The 16,971-nt window shown below is 46.6% G+C and overlaps 4 protein-coding genes across 6 annotated transcripts in view; all 4 read left to right on the top strand.

The window, feature by feature from the left end:
* Positions 1 to 16,971, top strand: part of LOC118555229 (protocadherin gamma-C4) — a 192,607-nt gene that overhangs the window by 26,597 nt on the left and 149,039 nt on the right. The window contains exon 1 of one of the 3 annotated variants that reach the window (XM_078067394.1): positions 1,126 to 1,352. The exons of the other annotated variants lie outside the window; for them this stretch is intronic. Coding sequence (XP_077923520.1) covers positions 1,251 to 1,352 — 102 coding nt within the window. The 5' untranslated portion in view covers positions 1,126 to 1,250. Of the gene's footprint in view, positions 1 to 1,125; positions 1,353 to 16,971 lie in introns of those variants that run through there. 3 annotated transcript variants of the gene reach the window in all.
* On the top strand, positions 3,998 to 9,071 carry LOC144378716 (protocadherin gamma-A4-like). The gene is made up of 2 exons (XM_036123422.2): positions 3,998 to 6,623; positions 7,467 to 9,071. The coding sequence occupies exons 1-2, from the start codon at positions 4,200 to 4,202 to the stop codon at positions 7,482 to 7,484; spliced, it is 2,442 nt and encodes an 813-aa protein (XP_035979315.1). The 5' UTR covers positions 3,998 to 4,199; the 3' UTR covers positions 7,485 to 9,071.
* On the top strand, positions 9,367 to 12,009 carry LOC144378763 (protocadherin gamma-B2). Its single transcript, XM_078066491.1, has one exon. The coding sequence runs from the start codon at positions 9,574 to 9,576 to the stop codon at positions 12,007 to 12,009; it is 2,436 nt and encodes an 811-aa protein (XP_077922617.1). The 5' UTR covers positions 9,367 to 9,573.
* LOC144378767 (protocadherin gamma-A5-like) lies at positions 13,857 to 16,453 on the top strand. Its single transcript, XM_078066490.1, has one exon. The coding sequence runs from the start codon at positions 14,000 to 14,002 to the stop codon at positions 16,451 to 16,453; it is 2,454 nt and encodes an 817-aa protein (XP_077922616.1). The 5' UTR covers positions 13,857 to 13,999.

The following is a 16,971-nucleotide window of genomic DNA, read 5'->3' as shown; positions in this document are numbered from 1 at the left end:
CCGAGGACTCAGACCTTGGAACTGTAATAGCCCTCTTTAAAGTGAGAGACCGGGACTCTGGGCAAAATGGTCTGGTGACGTGCTATATTCAGGAAGACATTCCCTTCAAATTAGAATCCACCTCCAAGAATTATTACAAGCTGGTGATTGACAGTGCCCTAGATAGGGAGCAGATGGCGGAGTACAATGTCACCATCACAGCCACTGACAAGGGCAAGCCCTCCCTATTCTCCAGTACAAGCGTCACCCTACACATCAGCGATATCAACGACAACGCGCCGGTTTTCCACCAGGCCTCCTACGTGGTCCATGTAGCCGAGAACAATCCTCCAGGGGCTTCTATTGCGCAAGTCAGCGCCTCCGACCCCGACCTGGGGCCCAACGGTCGCGTCTCCTACTCCATCGTGGCCAGCGACCTGGAACCACGCGCGCTGGCGTCCTACGTGTCCGTGAGCGCGCAGAGCGGGGTGGTGTTCGCGCAGCGCGCCTTCGACCACGAGCAGCTGCGCGCCTTCGAGCTGACCCTGCAGGCCCGCGACCAGGGCTCGCCGGCGCTCAGCGCCAACGTGAGCCTGCGCGTGTTGGTGGGCGACCGCAACGACAACGCGCCCCGGGTGCTGTACCCGGCGCTGGGGCCCGACGGCTCGGCGCTCTTCGACACGGTGCCGCGCGCCGCGCAGCCCGGCTACCTGGTCACCAAGGTGGTGGCGGTGGACGCCGACTCGGGACACAATGCCTGGCTGTCGTACCACGTGCTGCAGGCCAGCGAGCCGGGACTCTTCAGCCTGGGGCTGCGCACGGGCGAGGTGCGCACGGCGCGCGCTTTGGGCGACAGGGACGCGGCCCGCCAGCGCCTGCTGGTCGCTGTGCGGGATGGGGGACAGCCGCCCCTCTCGGCCACAGCCACGCTGCTCCTGGTTTTCGCCGACAGCCTACAAGAAGTGCTGCCAGATGTCAGCGACCGCCCGGCGCCCTCTGACCCCCAGGCTGAGCTGCAGTTTTACCTGGTGGTGGCTTTGGCCTTGATCTCGGTGCTCTTCCTCCTCACGGTGATTCTGGCGGTTGCTCTGCGCCTGCGCCGCTCCTCCCACCCCGCTGCTTGGGGCTGCTTTCGCCGGGATCTCAGTTCCAAGTCCGGACCTGGGGTTCTCCCCAGTTACAGTGAAGGGACTTTGCCCTATTCCTATAATCTGTGCGTGGCCTCACGATTAGCTAAGACAGAGTTTACTTTTTCCAACCTGAAACCAGAAATGGCTCCTCCTCGGGATCTCCTTTGTGACGATCCTTCTATGGATGTATGTGTCAGCAATGAAGACCCCCAAATCGTTTATGATTCGTCTTTTGCCTCTCACGTGAGTTTCCGCAAACCTGCTTTTATTCTTTTTTATTGTTCATTTTTCTAGTGATGGTAGTAGAAGAGGTGTATTGGATGGGTGGAGATTGGTGTCTTGATTGCTCAGTAGTCTTAGTAGTTACCAAATTAATACCTCTCAATCTGTACTGTTGACGATTTTGTATGATAAGAAAATATTGCTAAAGAGAGCTTGTTCTTGGATGCCGCTACCTTTAGTAATAACACTGCCTTTCTTAGCTGACGTGTGATACTATTTTTTCAAGCTTTATTCTTAATATATGTGCTGCCAAAGGGAGCACTTCAAGCTTTATAAATGTACTGACAGTTCTTTCTGCTTAAGTTAATGTTCATCTTCATCAAATATAGTTTTTTATCTTTTTGCTGCCATGTGTATTTTTAACTGAGCCTTCAATAATTAAGTCTCTTAGCACTTCTTTGCCTTATCACATGTAGCAAAGACTGATTTGGATCACTAACCTTGGGTCAATTTTATTTGCACTCTATAATCTCATTCAAAAATAACTTTCCGGGCACCTGGCTGGCTCCGTCGGTAGAGCATGTGAGTCTTGATCTCCAGGTTGTGGGTTTGAACCCCACATTGGATGTAGAGATTACTTAAAAATAAGATCTTTAGGGGCACCTGGGTGGCTTAGTCGATTAAGCGTCTGCCTTCTGCTCAGGTCATGATCCCAGAGTCCTGGGATCGAGCCCCGCGTCGGACTGTCTGCTAGGTGGGGAGCCTGCTTCTCCCTCTGTCTGCTGCTCCCCCTGCTTGTGCTCTTTCTCACTGTCAAATAAATTTTAAAAAAATCTTTATAAAAATAAGATCTATTTTTAAACAAATAATCTTAACCATTCTTAAATAATTTATTTTTATACTCTTTCTACTTTTTGACTGTTATAATAAGGAATGTAATGAACCTTTTTTTGAAGATTTTGTTTATTTATTTGACAGAGAGAGACACAGCGAGACAGGGAACGCAAGCAGGGGGAGTGGGAGAGGGAGAAGCAAGCTTCCCGTGGAGCAGGGAGCCCGATGCGGGGCTCGATCCCAGGACCCTGGGACGATGACCTGAGCCGAAGGCAGACACCCAATGACTGAGCCACCCAGAAACTTTTTGTATATAAAGCCTCTTCTGTGTTTTTTTTTTTTAGTATAGCTTTCTGAGAAGTGAGTCAAAGTCTTTCAAAACATCTCATTTTACCTCCCAATCCCCAGCAATTTGTGACTCCTTTGAGGATTGTGAAAATTACCTTTACCCTGCTCTCCAAAGTCTGATGATTTTACTATTCTGAATAAATAATGGACTTTCTTGTCTGATTAAAACTTATGAGTAACTTCTAGAAGCTAATTATTATGTGAGGAATCATCTAAAGAACTGGCTACTTGCTGTTTCATATTAAATTTTCTAAGATTAATTACTCAAAGTATTCATGTATAAGAAAACTGAAACATGCAGTGATAATATATATACAACTCCTAAAAATTTTCCTTTTAGTGGTTATTTCTAAAATCAAACCTAAAGTAAATTTATAAATGATAGTAAAATAATACCTTCTGAATGTGTCCTTATGTGAAAAAAGTTACTGAATATTGTCTGCTTTTTACAGACAAAGCTTCAGTTTAACTTTTCTATCTTCTTTATTATTTATTTTTAATATCAGAGTTACCCATTGTTTTAGGGCTTTGCAGTTGTATTAGTAATGCACTCATAAACATTGAAAAACTGAGTGTCTACTCTATGAAAGTTGCTGTTCTAAAGTTTGAGGACACACTGTGAACATGATAGTCACAAACATAGCCTGTGACCTAAAACCTTGTGTATACAAAATTAATGAACAAATTAGCTTCCCAAACCTATTATCATATTTGCCAAGCCCATTTGCACAGGGGTAAGACTAGCTCTTGAACAGTAGATGTTTTCTTACAAGAGAATTGAAAAGTTACCCCAGATTCTAAAGGGTCAACCCATGTGAGGTAACTTGTTTCTGCATAGGTAAGGACCTAGAGCTCAGACCTCCAACTTCCCTGACCTGACACTGTTTTTTCACCTATCTATTCTTTCATTCGTCAAGTTCATCCTTGTTTCTGGGGAGGATAAATGTGTCCCTCACACAATGCACTGCACTGAAAATGGACTATGAAAATAAATAATGGAAAAACTTAAAAGAGAAAAAAAATCTTAGGAAAAAAATCACCATATTTTCTTTGAAAAGAAATTACTTTGGAAGATTTATTGTACAGTAAGCTTTGGATCATGCCTGGATTTTCATTGCAAATAAAACAACAGGAGCTAGAATTTTATTCTTTTTTTTTTAAAGATTTTATTTATTTATTTGACAGAGAGACACGGTGAGAGAGAGAACACAAGCAGGGGGAGTGGGAGAGGGAGAAGAAGGCTTCCTGCGGAGCAGGGAGCCCGATGTGGGGCTCGATCCCAGGACCCTGAGATCATGACCTGAGCCGAAGGCAGACGCTTGACGACTGAGCCACCCAGGCGCCCCTAGAATTTTATTCTTTTGGGAAAAATAGGTTATGGAAAAGAAACGGTATAAACAGGTAGTGCTTTTCTTCACCAAGAATAGATTGCAGTAACAGGTTAGGACTCTGAGTGTCGCTGTTCACCAATCAGGGGAAACATACAACCAGGAATTTAATCCGAACCACAAGATCTCTGCATCACAAAGCACTAGCCCTGTGGTTTTAGGAAGGCTTAAGACTGGACTCCAGAACTCCAGCGTTCAACGGTGAAAGCGCAAAATCTTGGACCCCGAAGATCCTGGGGCTTCTCTGGTCTCCACTGAGGGAACACCTAGGCGGAAGCTATTCTGCTGCGGGGCGGTAATGGCGGCTTCTCCTTATCGCCTAGAATGCAGCCGGCTGGTCGGGATCTGCGTTCTCCTGGGGGCCCTGTGGAAAATCCAGGCCGAACAGATTCGCTACTCAGTGCCTGAGGAGCTGGAGAAAGGCTCTTATGTGGGCAGTATCGCCAAGGACCTGGGATTGGAGCCCCGGGAACTGTCAGAGCGCGGAGTCCGCATCGTCTCCAGAGGTAGGACGCAGCTCTTTGCTCTGAACCCGCGAAGCGGCAGCTTGGTCACCGCGGGTAGGATAGACCGGGAAGAGCTCTGTGACAGATCTCCAAAGTGTGTAGTAAGCCTGGAGATTCTTCTGGAGGACAAAGTGAAGATTTTTGGAGTAGAAGTGGAAATTATTGATGTTAATGATAACGCGCCCAGCTTTGGGACAGAGCAAAGGGAAATAAAAGTTGCTGAAAATGAAAGTCCTGGGACAAGATTTCCTCTTCCTGAAGCTTTTGATCCAGATGTTGGGGTAAACTCCCTGCAGGGTTACCAGCTCAGCTCCAATGTTCACTTCTCCCTAGACGTGCAAAGCGGAGCGGATGGCATTAAGTACCCTGAGCTGGTGCTGGAGCTTGCCCTAGACCGAGAAGAAGAGGCGGTTCACCACCTCCTTCTCACCGCCTTTGATGGAGGTGACCTGGCTCACTCTGGCACTGTCAAGATTCATGTAACACTTGTGGATACCAATGACAACGCTCCCATATTCACTCAGCCAGAGTACCATGTGAAGGTTCCAGAGAACGTGCCAGTGGGGTACCGGCTACTCACTGTAAAAGCCACTGATCCAGATGAAGGAGCCAATGGAGAAGTAACCTATTCTTTCCGCAAAGTGAGAGATAAAATGTCCCAACTATTCCAGTTGAATTCTTTGACTGGGGACATAACAATATTGGGGGATCTAGATTATGAAGACTCTGGATTCTATGATATAGATGTAGAAGCCCATGATGGACCTGGTCTCCGAGCCAGAAGTAAGGTACTGGTGACAGTTCTGGATGTAAATGACAATGCTCCAGAAGTCACTGTTACATCTCTCACCAGCTCTATCCAAGAAACTTCTTCCCCAGGTACAGTAATTGCACTTTTCAATGTGCACGACAGTGATTCAGGAGAGAATGGCCTTGTCACATGTTCTATTCTGGATAATCTGCCATTCACACTTGAAAAGATCTATGGAAATTATCATCGACTGTTGACACGCAAAACGCTGGATAGGGAAGAAGTTTCAGAATATAACATCACAGTAACTGCCACTGATCATGGAACTCCACCACTGTCTACAGAAACTCATATCTCACTGAAGGTGACAGATATCAATGACAACCCACCTGCTTTCCCTCATGCTTCCTACTCTGCCTACATTCCCGAAAACAACCCCAGAGGAGCCTCCATTTTATCTATATCTGCCCAGGATCCTGACAGCACCGAGAATGCCAGAGTCACATACTCCTTGGCTGAGGACACACTCCATGGAAAGCCTCTTTCTTCCTATGTTTCCATCAACTCTGATACTGGTGTCCTGTATGCACTGTGCTCCTTCGACTTTGAGCAGGTTAGAGACCTGGAACTATTAGTCACAGCCAGCGACAGTGGGGACCCTCCACTCAGCAGCAATGTGTCTGTCAGCATATTCGTGCTGGACCAGAATGACAACGTGCCAGAGATCCTGTACCCCACCATCCCCACCGATGGTTCCACCGGCGTGGAGCTGGCACCCCGCTCTGCAGAGCCCGGCTACCTGGTCACCAAGGTGGTGGCAGTGGACAGAGACTCTGGCCAGAACGCCTGGCTGTCCTACCGCCTGCTCAAGGCGAGCGAGCCAGGGCTCTTCGCGGTGGGGCTGCACACGGGCGAGGTGCGCACGGCGCGGGCCCTGCTGGACAGAGACGCGCTCAAGCAGAGCCTGGTGGTGGCGGTGCAGGACCACGGCCAGCCCCCTCTCTCGGCCACCGTCACGCTCACCGTGGCCGTGGCCGACAGCATCCCGGACATCCTGGCGGACCTGGGCAGCATCAGGACCCCCGCCGACCCAGGCGATTCGGACCTCACGCTGTATCTGGTGGTGGCGGTGGCGGCAGTCTCGTGCGTCTTCCTGGCCTTTGTCATCGTGCTGCTGGCGCTCAGGCTGAGGCGCTGGCACGCGTCGCGTCTGCTCCAGGCTTCCGGAGGCGGGCTGGTGGGCGTGCCGGCCTCGCACTTTGTGGGCGTGGACGGGGTGCGGGCTTTCCTGCAGACCTATTCCCACGAGGTCTCCCTGACCGCGGACTCGCGGGAGAGTCACGTGATCTTCCCCCAGCCCAACTACGCGGACACGCTCATCAGCCAGGAGAGCTGTGGGAAAAGCGAGCCTCTTCTGATAACTCAGAATTTACTTGAAACAAAAGCAGACGCTAGTCTTCATCAGGTGAGTCGATCTTGCCACAACAAAACATAGGCAGAGAGCTATATAAACGTCTCCAATTGTATAAGATAATAACATATTAGGTAATATATGAAGTAAAGACACTTCTTTTTTAGTATTCTATTACTTTAAAGGGGGAGGGGCATGGGGCCCCTAGGTGACTCAGCTGGTTAAGCGTCTGCCTTAGGCTCAGGTCATGATCCCAGGGTCTGGGATCTATCCCACGTTAGGTTCTCTACTCAACGGGGAGCCTGCTTCTCCCTTTCCGGCTGCCTACTGCTTCCTCTGCTTGTGCTCTCTCTCTCTGTGTCAAATAAACAAAATCTATAAAAATAAATAAATAATAGGGGCGCCTGGGTAGCTCAGTCGTTAAGTGTCTGCCTTCCGCTCGGGTCATGGTCCCAGGGTCCTGGGATCAAGCCCCGCATTGGGCTCCCTGCTCAGTGGAAAGCCTCCTTCTTCCTCTCCCGCTCCCCCTGCTTGTGTTCCCTCTCTTGCTGTGTCTCTGTCAAATAAATAAAATCTTTAATAAATAAATAAATAAATAATAAAGGGGAGGGGCAGATGATCTCTCAAGAATAATCAATAGCAGTTACTACTCTTAAAAGTTTATTATCATTTGTAGTCTTCATTTAGTTACAGTTTCAGCAACACTCTCTTAATTTTATACCTCTCTCTCTCTTCTTTAAGCACCATTTTCACTTAGGCATTAGTGCAAGGATTAGAACTGTGAAATGCAGGGCATTGGCTGCTCAGTGGGTAGAGCATGTGACTTGATCTTGGGGTCATGAGTTCGAGCCCCTATGTTGGGTGTAGAGATTATTTTATTTTTTATTTTTTAAGTAGGCTCCACACCCATCGTGAAGCCCAAGACAGGGCTAGAACTCATGATCCTGAGGACAAGACCAGAGCTGAAATCAAGAGTCAGATGCTTAACCAACTGAGCCACCCACGCACTCTAGAGAATGACTTAAAAAAAAAGAAGAAGAAGAAGAACTGAAATGAAAGGCAACTGTGTAAAATCATATTATTCTGTTTTATGAAGCTGTTATTGATTCTAGACTATTTTTAAATGCCTGCTTTTTTACACTTTGCTTGAAGTTTTCTTTTTTTCCTTGAAAAGTATTTTCCATTATAATTAAACAGTGGCAATTTATAAAGACCGGAGAAAATATTAACTTTTAGATATAATTTTAACGGGGATAGCTTCTCAACTGGATTGGTGTATTTCAAGTATTTTGTTGCAGTTTGTGAGATGCATCAGCAGTCACTATGTATGATTCCTTTGTGCACTTCTGTGATTACCAAAAATATTGCCCATTTTATTTCATTCATCTTTTAGTAGGTGGAAGGAGTAATTTTAATAATTTCTTAATTTTCTATTATGGCATCACTATGAGATCCTTCTCAATTTCTAAGGAAAACAGTTTTCAAAATCTTACCTTTTTCATCATGAGAGTCACTTATAAAGGTTGGGTAACTTGGATTCTGAATTGATATGATTTATGCTACTTATGAAGTAGGCCTCATCCCTATTCCTGAAAATTGCTCTCAGTTAGCTCTGAGGTGGCTCTGGGATGATCTGATATGGGGGAAATATTTTGTATGCAAGGGATATGCAACATCCTTGTGCTTTCCTTTAGTTCTGTGAGTTAACTAAGAATTCATGAATGTCTAGGGCTACACAAATTAGTGCTTTTTAGATACCTGGGAATTGTAGCAGTAGATTGTGGACTATGCCTCAATTCAACTTAAGAAGGAGCATTTTAGTTTTTAAATGCTTTAGTCTTTGTGGGAAACTGTGTTGCGATACATAGAAAAACAGACTGTCATGTGATGCAATTAGCTGTCATGGGGAAAGGAGAGAGGAAATAATATTGAGAGAGATTCTAAGGAGAGATTATTTAAAGTACTGAAGCTTTAAAATAAAATTTGGAAATACCAATTGGCCTGAAACTGTGTCAGGCATGTTTGGATGTGGCATTAGGAATACATTCCAGGGGGTGCCTGGGTGGCTCGGTCGTTAAGCGTCTGCCTTCGGTCCAGGTCATGATCTCAGGGTCCTGGAATCAAGCCCCGCATGGGGCTCCCTGCTCTGAGGGAGGTCTGCTTCTCCCTCTCCCACTCCCCCTGCTTGTATTCCCTCTCTGTGTCTCTCTCTGTCAAATAAATAAAATCTTAAAAAAAAAAAAAAAGAATACATTCCAGAATCAGAGTGATACATATTTTAAATGTCTAGGAGAGCAGTAGATAGTTTTTACCCTAATATCACACTGAAAATGTACTTTTGTTTGAATGCGCACTGGGTTTCTTTTAGAAAATAGTATTTCTGGTGAAGTAAATTATTGTGCAACAATATGATGGAAGAAATAAATGGGAAAGCTCTTTATCTACTGATATGAAATAATTTCAAGATATAATGGGTGAAAAAAGCAAGATGCAGAACATAGTATATTGTATACTTACATTTATGTATTAAGGGGGGAGAACATTTATAAAAATCTGCACTATACAAAACATATCTCTGGAATGGTACACACAAAAAAATCTAACACTTATTTCTCCTGGGAGAAATGTGTTATTGAAAGCAGAGAGGAGGCAGTATGCTGTATGTGCCTTTTCAGTTTGGAGCTATATGAATATATACCATTTTAAAAACAGTCTCTGTAAATTCAGAAAAGAAATATTTTCTCAAAACATTTACAAGCAATTGGTGCACTTCCACGGGAAAACCTCTGGGTGTCGCTGTAGGTCAAAAAAGTGAGAGAAGATGCATTTGGGAGCCTCTTAGAGGGTAACTTCCTGCTCAAACCAGCCACTTAGAGGAGACCAGTAAAGATTCGGATACAGAAAACAAAAGCAGGAAGAGAGACCCTACCCAGGCTTTTGCCATCCACGGAGGGCTTATTTCTCCTCCCGACCAAAAAGCAGAGCCACCGTGGAGACAGACAGGATGAGGCCGAACGCAGAGAGGAGCAGCCCAGCGCGATGGCGGCAGGTATTGTTGGCTTTCCTGCTGTCTTTGTTACGAGGGGCTCTCCCAAATCAAATCCGCTATTCAATTCCCGAAGAGCTGGCCCAAAACTCCGTGGTAGGAAACCTCGCCAAGGATCTGGGGCTCAGTGTCCAGGACTTGCCAGCCCGGAAGCTGCGGGTTAGCGCGGAGAAAGAATATTTCACTGTAAACCCTGAGAGTGGGGACTTAATTGTGAGTGACAGAATAGACCGAGAGCAGATATGCGGAAAGAAGCCTCTGTGTATTCTGGATTTCGATACTGTCGCTGAAAACCCACTAAATATTTTCCATGTAGCAGTAATAGTGCAGGATATAAATGACAACACCCCACTATTCAAACAGAGTAAGATTGAATTAAAAATTGTAGAATCCACCAAGCCGGGTAAAACATTTCCACTAGACCCGGCCCTGGATTCAGATGCTGGTCCGAATTCACTGCAAAGATACCATCTTAATGACAATGAGCACTTTGATCTAGCAGAGAAACAAACTGCAGATGGACGTAAATATCCTGAGTTGGTTCTGAAACATTCTTTAGACAGAGAAGAACAGAATTTCCATCAGTTGGTTCTAACAGCCGTGGATGGTGGGGACCCACCCCAAAGTGGCACCACCCAGATCCAAATTCAAGTGACCGATGCTAACGATAACCCCCCAGTGTTCGTCCAGGATATATACAAGGTCAGCTTGCAGGAAGGTGTGCCCCCGGGCTTCTCTGTGCTTCAAGTAACTGCTACTGACCAGGACGAGGGTGTCAATGCAGAGATCACCTACTCCTTTCATAATGTGGACGAACTAGTGGAACAGTTCTTTAACTTAGATAAAAGAACAGGAGAAATCACGACAAAGGATGATTTTGATTTTGAAATTGCTAATAGTTACATTTTCAGTGTAGAAGCAAAAGATCCTGGAGATCTAGCAGCCCACTGCAGTATCCAAGTTGAAATTCTCGATGAGAATGATTGTGCACCTGAAGTGATTATCACTTCAGTATTTACTCCCCTACCAGAAGATTCACCACCAGGAACTGTGATTGCCTTGATAAAAACAAGAGATAGAGACTCTGGAGAAAATGGAGAAGTTTACTGCCGCATCTTGGGAAACGCTGAGTTTATACTGAAATCTTACTCGAAGAACTATTACAAGCTAGTGACAGATGGGCCCCTGGACCGGGAGGAGATTCCGGAATACAACATCACTGTATTGGCCACCGACAGGGGAAAGCCGCCCCTCTCCTCCAGTATAAGCATCACTCTGCAGATCGCAGATGTCAACGACAACGCACCAGTTTTCGAACAGGCTTTCTATTTGGTCCACATTGCCGAGAACAACCCTCCGGGTGCCTCCATTGCCCAAGTCAGCGCCTCGGACCCCGACCTGGGGCCCAATGGCCGCGTCTCCTACTCCATCGTGGCCAGCGACCTGGAGCCACGCGCGCTGGCGTCCTACGTGTCCGTGAGCGCGCAGAGCGGGGTGGTGTTCGCGCAGCGCGCCTTCGACCACGAGCAGCTGCGCGCCTTCGAGCTGACCCTGCAGGCCCGCGACCAGGGCTCGCCGGCGCTCAGCGCCAACGTGAGCCTGCGCGTGTTGGTGGGCGACCGCAACGACAACGCGCCCCGGGTGCTGTACCCGGCGCTGGGGCCCGACGGCTCGGCGCTCTTCGACACGGTGCCGCGCGCCGCGCAGCCCGGCTACCTGGTCACCAAGGTGGTGGCGGTGGACGCCGACTCGGGACACAATGCCTGGCTGTCGTACCACGTGCTGCAGGCCAGCGAGCCGGGACTCTTCAGCCTGGGGCTGCGCACGGGCGAGGTGCGCACGGCGCGCGCTTTGGGCGACAGGGACGCGGCCCGCCAGCGCCTGCTGGTCGCTGTGCGGGATGGGGGACAGCCGCCCCTCTCGGCCACAGCCACGCTGCTCCTGGTTTTCGCCGACAGCCTACAAGAAGTGCTGCCAGATGTCAGCGACCGCCCGGCGCCCTCTGACCCCCAGGCTGAGCTGCAGTTTTACCTGGTGGTGGCTTTGGCCTTGATCTCGGTGCTCTTCCTCCTCGCGGTGATTCTGGCGGTTGCCCTGCGCCTGGGACGCTCCTCCAGCCCTGCCTCCTGGAGCTGCTTTCAGCCTGGTCTGTGTGTCAAGTCAGGACCTGTGGTTCCTCCCAACTACAGCGAAGGGACTTTGCCCTATTCCTACAATCTGTGCGTTGCCTCACAATCAGCTAAGACAGAGTTTAATTTTCTTAATATCACCCCGGAAATGACTCCCTCTCAGGATCTCCTCTGTGAAGATGCCTCTTGGGTACCAAATACAAATCATGAAGGCGCTGGGGTCCCATTTGCATCAGATATTATTTTAAAGGTGAGCTTTAATTAACTTGACTTATTTTCACTTTGGATGTCAGTGTTTGTTAACAAATCACCAAACTGGGGTTTAAGTCTCAACTTCATATTTTGTCTTGTGGGTTCAATTTAGGCAGTTTTCTGCCTTAATTATCTTATCATATCTAATCAAACTTTGACATATGTTTTCTGTCTGATATATGAGATTTATCTGTCCATACTTTCAAGCCTGTAATACATGAAATACTTATCTTTCTTCATCTTTATATTCCTTTCCTCTGAAATTTCATTACTATTGGGACCTTAAGCTATTCCTTTCACCTTCAGGGTCTTTATTACTCAAATTTTAGTTTTACTTCCTCTTAGAATCATAGCACTTCAGAGTAGTTGCTAGTTTGGGAAAACTGGGAACCAGAAAAGAAAAAAAAATTACCCAGTGTCATGGCTTGCCAACAGCAGGGCATGGATAGGACTGAATTGTAGACCAGCATTCTAAGTGACTTTTCAAGCCATGTGTCTTGATATCTCAGATCTGATTTTAAAGGATGGGCAACATTTGAGGTCTGCAGTGTCTGTTTTGTGACTGTATTTATTAAATGGGAGAAATCTTTCTCATTTATAGTAACAGATTGCTTTTGTGAAAAATTGTTCATTGAAAAAATTTTGCAAACTGTACTCACATTGTTTACTTAAAACTTTCTTTTTTGAATTTTCTAATTATAGATATAAAATATCTTCATTTTCTTTCTTTTCCTATGAAGGTGTCAATAGGTAAAAATTGCTTTGCTCACTTAATGGACTCTCTGTAATGTCCTCTTTTCCCAGTCATGAGACTTTTTCCCCCTGCTACCATATAGAGGTGATAACATTAAATATCTCTCTCAGTATTGGAAAGCCACTCAGTGCCTGCTCACTAAGTATATGGACATGTTTTTCTGCATAGGTGATGAACTAAAGCCCTTTCCTTCAGTCACTATAGTGATTTCTCCAAAAGTCTGTCACTGTAAAATGCCTAACTCCAGTTTAGTCATGGTAATAGGAAAATATAGATAGTGTATAGTTATCCCAACTCAAAGTCTTAGTCTGATATAGTGTAGCTGCCAAATTCGTGGTGTGAAAATCTGGGAACTTTCTCAAAGACCTCACAAGAAACAAAATGGCCCCTTTATTTTTTCTTTTATGACAACTAATACAATTTGCTTGAGTCAGTAGGTCTTTTTGCAAAAGTGCAATGGGAGCTAGGTTTGTTTTCTTGACATTCTTATGCACAATGGGCACATTTTCATAAATATATCCTAATAAAAAGATGAAATTTTAAAACCTACAAAATTAAGAATTCCAATATCCTAATTTAATGGACTCGATGTAGGTAAGAGGTAAATAAAGGACATAGGCTCAGTGGCACTTAACTAAAACTTTTCTAAAGAAATAAAAATCTAATAATTATATTGATCTCAAGGTTTGTTGAAGACTTTTGCTATTTCAGAATTAAATATAGGGGCGCCTGGGTGGCTCAGTCTTTGGGTGTCTGCCTTCAGCTCAGGTCATCCCAGGGTTGTGGGATCGAGCCCGGCGTCGGGCTCCCTGCCTAGCAGGAAGCGTGCTTCTCCCTCTCCCACTCCCCCTGCTTGTGTTCCCTCTCTCGCTGTGTCTCTCTCTGTCAAATAAATAAATAAAATTTTTAAAAAACAAAAAAGAATTAAATATAAACAACGTCACTTGATAATAGGTTAAAGATACAGCAAAATTATTAGAAATAAAATATAATTAAACGTTTATGAAGTAAAACATAATTGGTGTAGTAACTGCTTAGGACTCTGAGCGTCGCTGTTCACCAAAGTAGAAAAGCTGCTTGTGGTTACGACCTAACTCTCTGCTCCTTCCGCACCAGACAAAAAAAGACCAGAGAAGTTTAGGGGAATAGGCTTGCATTTCTGTCAAGTAATGTGTTCCCTTTGGCTTGAAAGAAATAAGGAAACAGCAGGCTGGAATTAGGACTAAGAAAACTGGTCGGAGAGAAAGCAATGGCGGATCAACTGAGGGGTTGGCGCTGCATAGAGCCGCTCTTGCTCTTCCTGCTCCTGGAAACACTATGGGGAGCCGGAGCCGGGCAGATCCGCTACTCGGTGCTGGAGGAGCTGGACAAAGGCTCCTTCGTGGGAAACATCGCCAAGGACCTGGGGCTGGAGCCCCGGGAGCTGGCGGAGCGCGGAGTCCGCATCGTCTCCAGAGGTAGGACGCAGCTTTTTGCTCTGAACCCGCAAAGCGGCAGCTTGGTCACCGCGGGCAGGATAGACCGGGAGGAGCTCTGTGCTCAGAGCGCGCCGTGTCTGGTGAGTTTTAACATCTTGGTTGAGAATAACATGAAAATGTATGGAGTAGAAATAGAAATAATAGATATTAATGATAACTTTCCGCGTTTCCGGGATGAGGAAGTAAAAGTAAAAGTTAATGAAAATGCAGCTACTGGAACGCGATTAGTGCTTCCCTTCGCTCGGGATGCGGATGTGAGTGTGAACTCCCTCCAGAGTTATCAGCTCAGTCGCAATATGCATTTCTCTCTGGACGAGAAAAGCGGAGCTGATGGACAAAAATATCCGGAGCTGGTACTGGAACGGCCCTTGGACCGCGAGAAAGTAGCTGTCCACGACCTCTACCTCACAGCTTTAGATGGCGGAGACCCCGTACTCTCTAGTACTATGCACATACGTGTGATGGTCCTTGATGCCAACGATAACGCGCCCTTGTTCACCCGATCCGAGTACAGAGTGAGTGTACCAGAGAACATACCAGTAGGGACTCGGCTGCTTACGCTAACCGCTACGGATCCAGATGAGGGAATAAATGGGGAATTAACTTACTCTTTTCGCAATGAAGAAGACAAAATTTCAGAAACTTTCAAACTTGATTCGAACCTGGGTGAAATCTCAACTCTGCAATCACTGGATTATGAAGAATCCAGGTTCTACCTCATGGAAGTGGTAGCTCAGGATGGAGGTGCTCTTCTGGCCAGTACTAAGGTGCTGATCACAGTACAGGACGTGAATGACAATGCCCCAGAAGTGATCCTCACCTCTCTTGCTAGTTCCATCTCTGAAGACTGTCCTCCTGGAACCATAATTGCACTGTTTAGTGTACATGATGGTGATTCTGGAGAGAATGGCGAGATTCTATGTTCTATCCCCAGGAACTTGCCTTTTAAATTGGAAAAGTCAGTTGATAATTACTATCACTTATTGACAACGAAAGGCCTGGACAGAGAAGAGATCTCAGATTATAACATCACAGTCAGTGTCATTGATCGTGGAAACCCACCCTTGTCTACAGAAAGCCACATCTCCCTAACTGTGGCAGACATCAATGACAACCCTCCCATCTTCCCTCATACCTCATACTCCACCTACATCCTGGAAAACAATCCCAGAGGCATCTCAATCTTATCTGTGACTGCGCATGACCCTGATAGCGGCAACAATGCCAAGGTCACTTACTCTCTGGCTGAGGACACATTTCAAGGAATGCCTCTATCCTCCTATGTCTCCATTAATTCCAACACAGGCATCCTGTATGCTCTGGGCTCTTTTGACTATGAGCAGGTTAAAGACCTGCAGCTGTGGGTAATGGCCAGTGACAGTGGAGACCTTCCACTTAGAAGCAACATGTCACTGAGCCTGTTCGTGCTGGATCAGAATGACAATGCCCCCGAAATCCTTTACCCCAGCATTCCCACGGATGGCTCCACAGGTGTGGAGCTGGCGCCCCGCTCCGCAGAGCCCGGCTACCTGGTCACCAAGGTGGTGGCGGTGGACAAAGACTCTGGCCAGAACGCCTGGCTGTCCTACCGCCTGCTCAAGGCGAGCGAGCCAGGGCTCTTCGCGGTGGGGCTGCACACGGGCGAGGTGCGCACGGCGCGGGCCCTGCTGGACAGAGACGCGCTCAAGCAGAGCCTGGTGGTGGCGGTGCAGGACCACGGCCAGCCCCCTCTCTCGGCCACCGTCACGCTCACCGTGGCCGTGGCCGACAGCATCCCGGACATCCTGGCGGACCTGGGCAGCATCAGGACCCCCGCCGACCCAGACGATTCGGACCTCACGCTGTATCTGGTGGTGGCGGTGGCGGCAGTCTCGTGCGTCTTCCTGGCCTTTGTCATCGTGCTGCTGGCGCTCAGGCTGAGGCGCTGGCACGCGTCGCGTCTGCTCCAGGCTTCCGGAGGCGGGCTGGTGGGCGTGCCGGCCTCGCACTTTGTGGGCGTGGACGGGGTGCGGGCTTTCCTGCAGACCTATTCCCACGAGGTCTCCCTGACCGCGGACTCGCGGGAGAGTCACGTGATCTTCCCCCAGCCCAACTACGCGGACACGCTCATCAGTCAGGAGAGCTGTGGGAAAAGCGAGCCTCTTCTGATATATGAGAAGATAAATGTAAATGAAGAACTAGGAGTTGTTCAGGTGAGATTTCTTTTTCAGTATGGTTGCTTGTAGCTTTTTTCATTTGTTTCCTTAATCATTTCTCTACCACATTCAAAATTGGTTAATCATGTAAATACTGAATCATTGTATGTTTCATTTAGAGATTAACTTGATTTAATTGGATGATGGTGTCTCCATTTGTTTTCAAGTTATATTTTGTGTTTAATGTCTTCTTTTCTCAATACGTGAAATTTTTAGACAATCTAGCTGATCTCATAGGCTTAAAAGAAAGTAGTTAAACATAATCACTTTACCCAAAGACTATCTTATACTAGAACTGTTACTATGTTAATAGAAGAGTTGTTTGATTAGTACAAGTTGTTTGAGATATAATGTTCTATTTTGGATATTTGTGTAAACGCCAATGGTGAATATGTTTTGGAAAGGATGGTATGCAGCACTGATATTTTAGTATACCTGCTGTTTGCGTAAGGAAATAATTTACAGTATTTTAATGAATCAGTGCAAGAATATAGAAAACTTCTACATGATAAAAATCAGAAAAACAGATTAAATTTATAGTCTGTGAC

The sequence above is a fragment of the Halichoerus grypus genome, chromosome 2 (assembly GCF_964656455.1).
Source record: "Halichoerus grypus chromosome 2, mHalGry1.hap1.1, whole genome shotgun sequence".
Lineage (NCBI taxonomy): Eukaryota > Metazoa > Chordata > Mammalia > Carnivora > Phocidae > Halichoerus > Halichoerus grypus.
The sequence above is the reverse complement of the archived record's forward strand: the minus strand, read 5'-3'. Positions and strand labels throughout refer to the sequence as shown.

Coding starts and splice junctions, on each gene's coding strand:
- LOC144378716 (XM_036123422.2), top strand. CDS start 4,200: ATGGCGGCTTCTCCTTATCGCCTAGAATGCAGCCGGCTGGTCGGGATC.
- LOC144378763 (XM_078066491.1), top strand. CDS start 9,574: ATGAGGCCGAACGCAGAGAGGAGCAGCCCAGCGCGATGGCGGCAGGTA.
- LOC144378767 (XM_078066490.1), top strand. CDS start 14,000: ATGGCGGATCAACTGAGGGGTTGGCGCTGCATAGAGCCGCTCTTGCTC.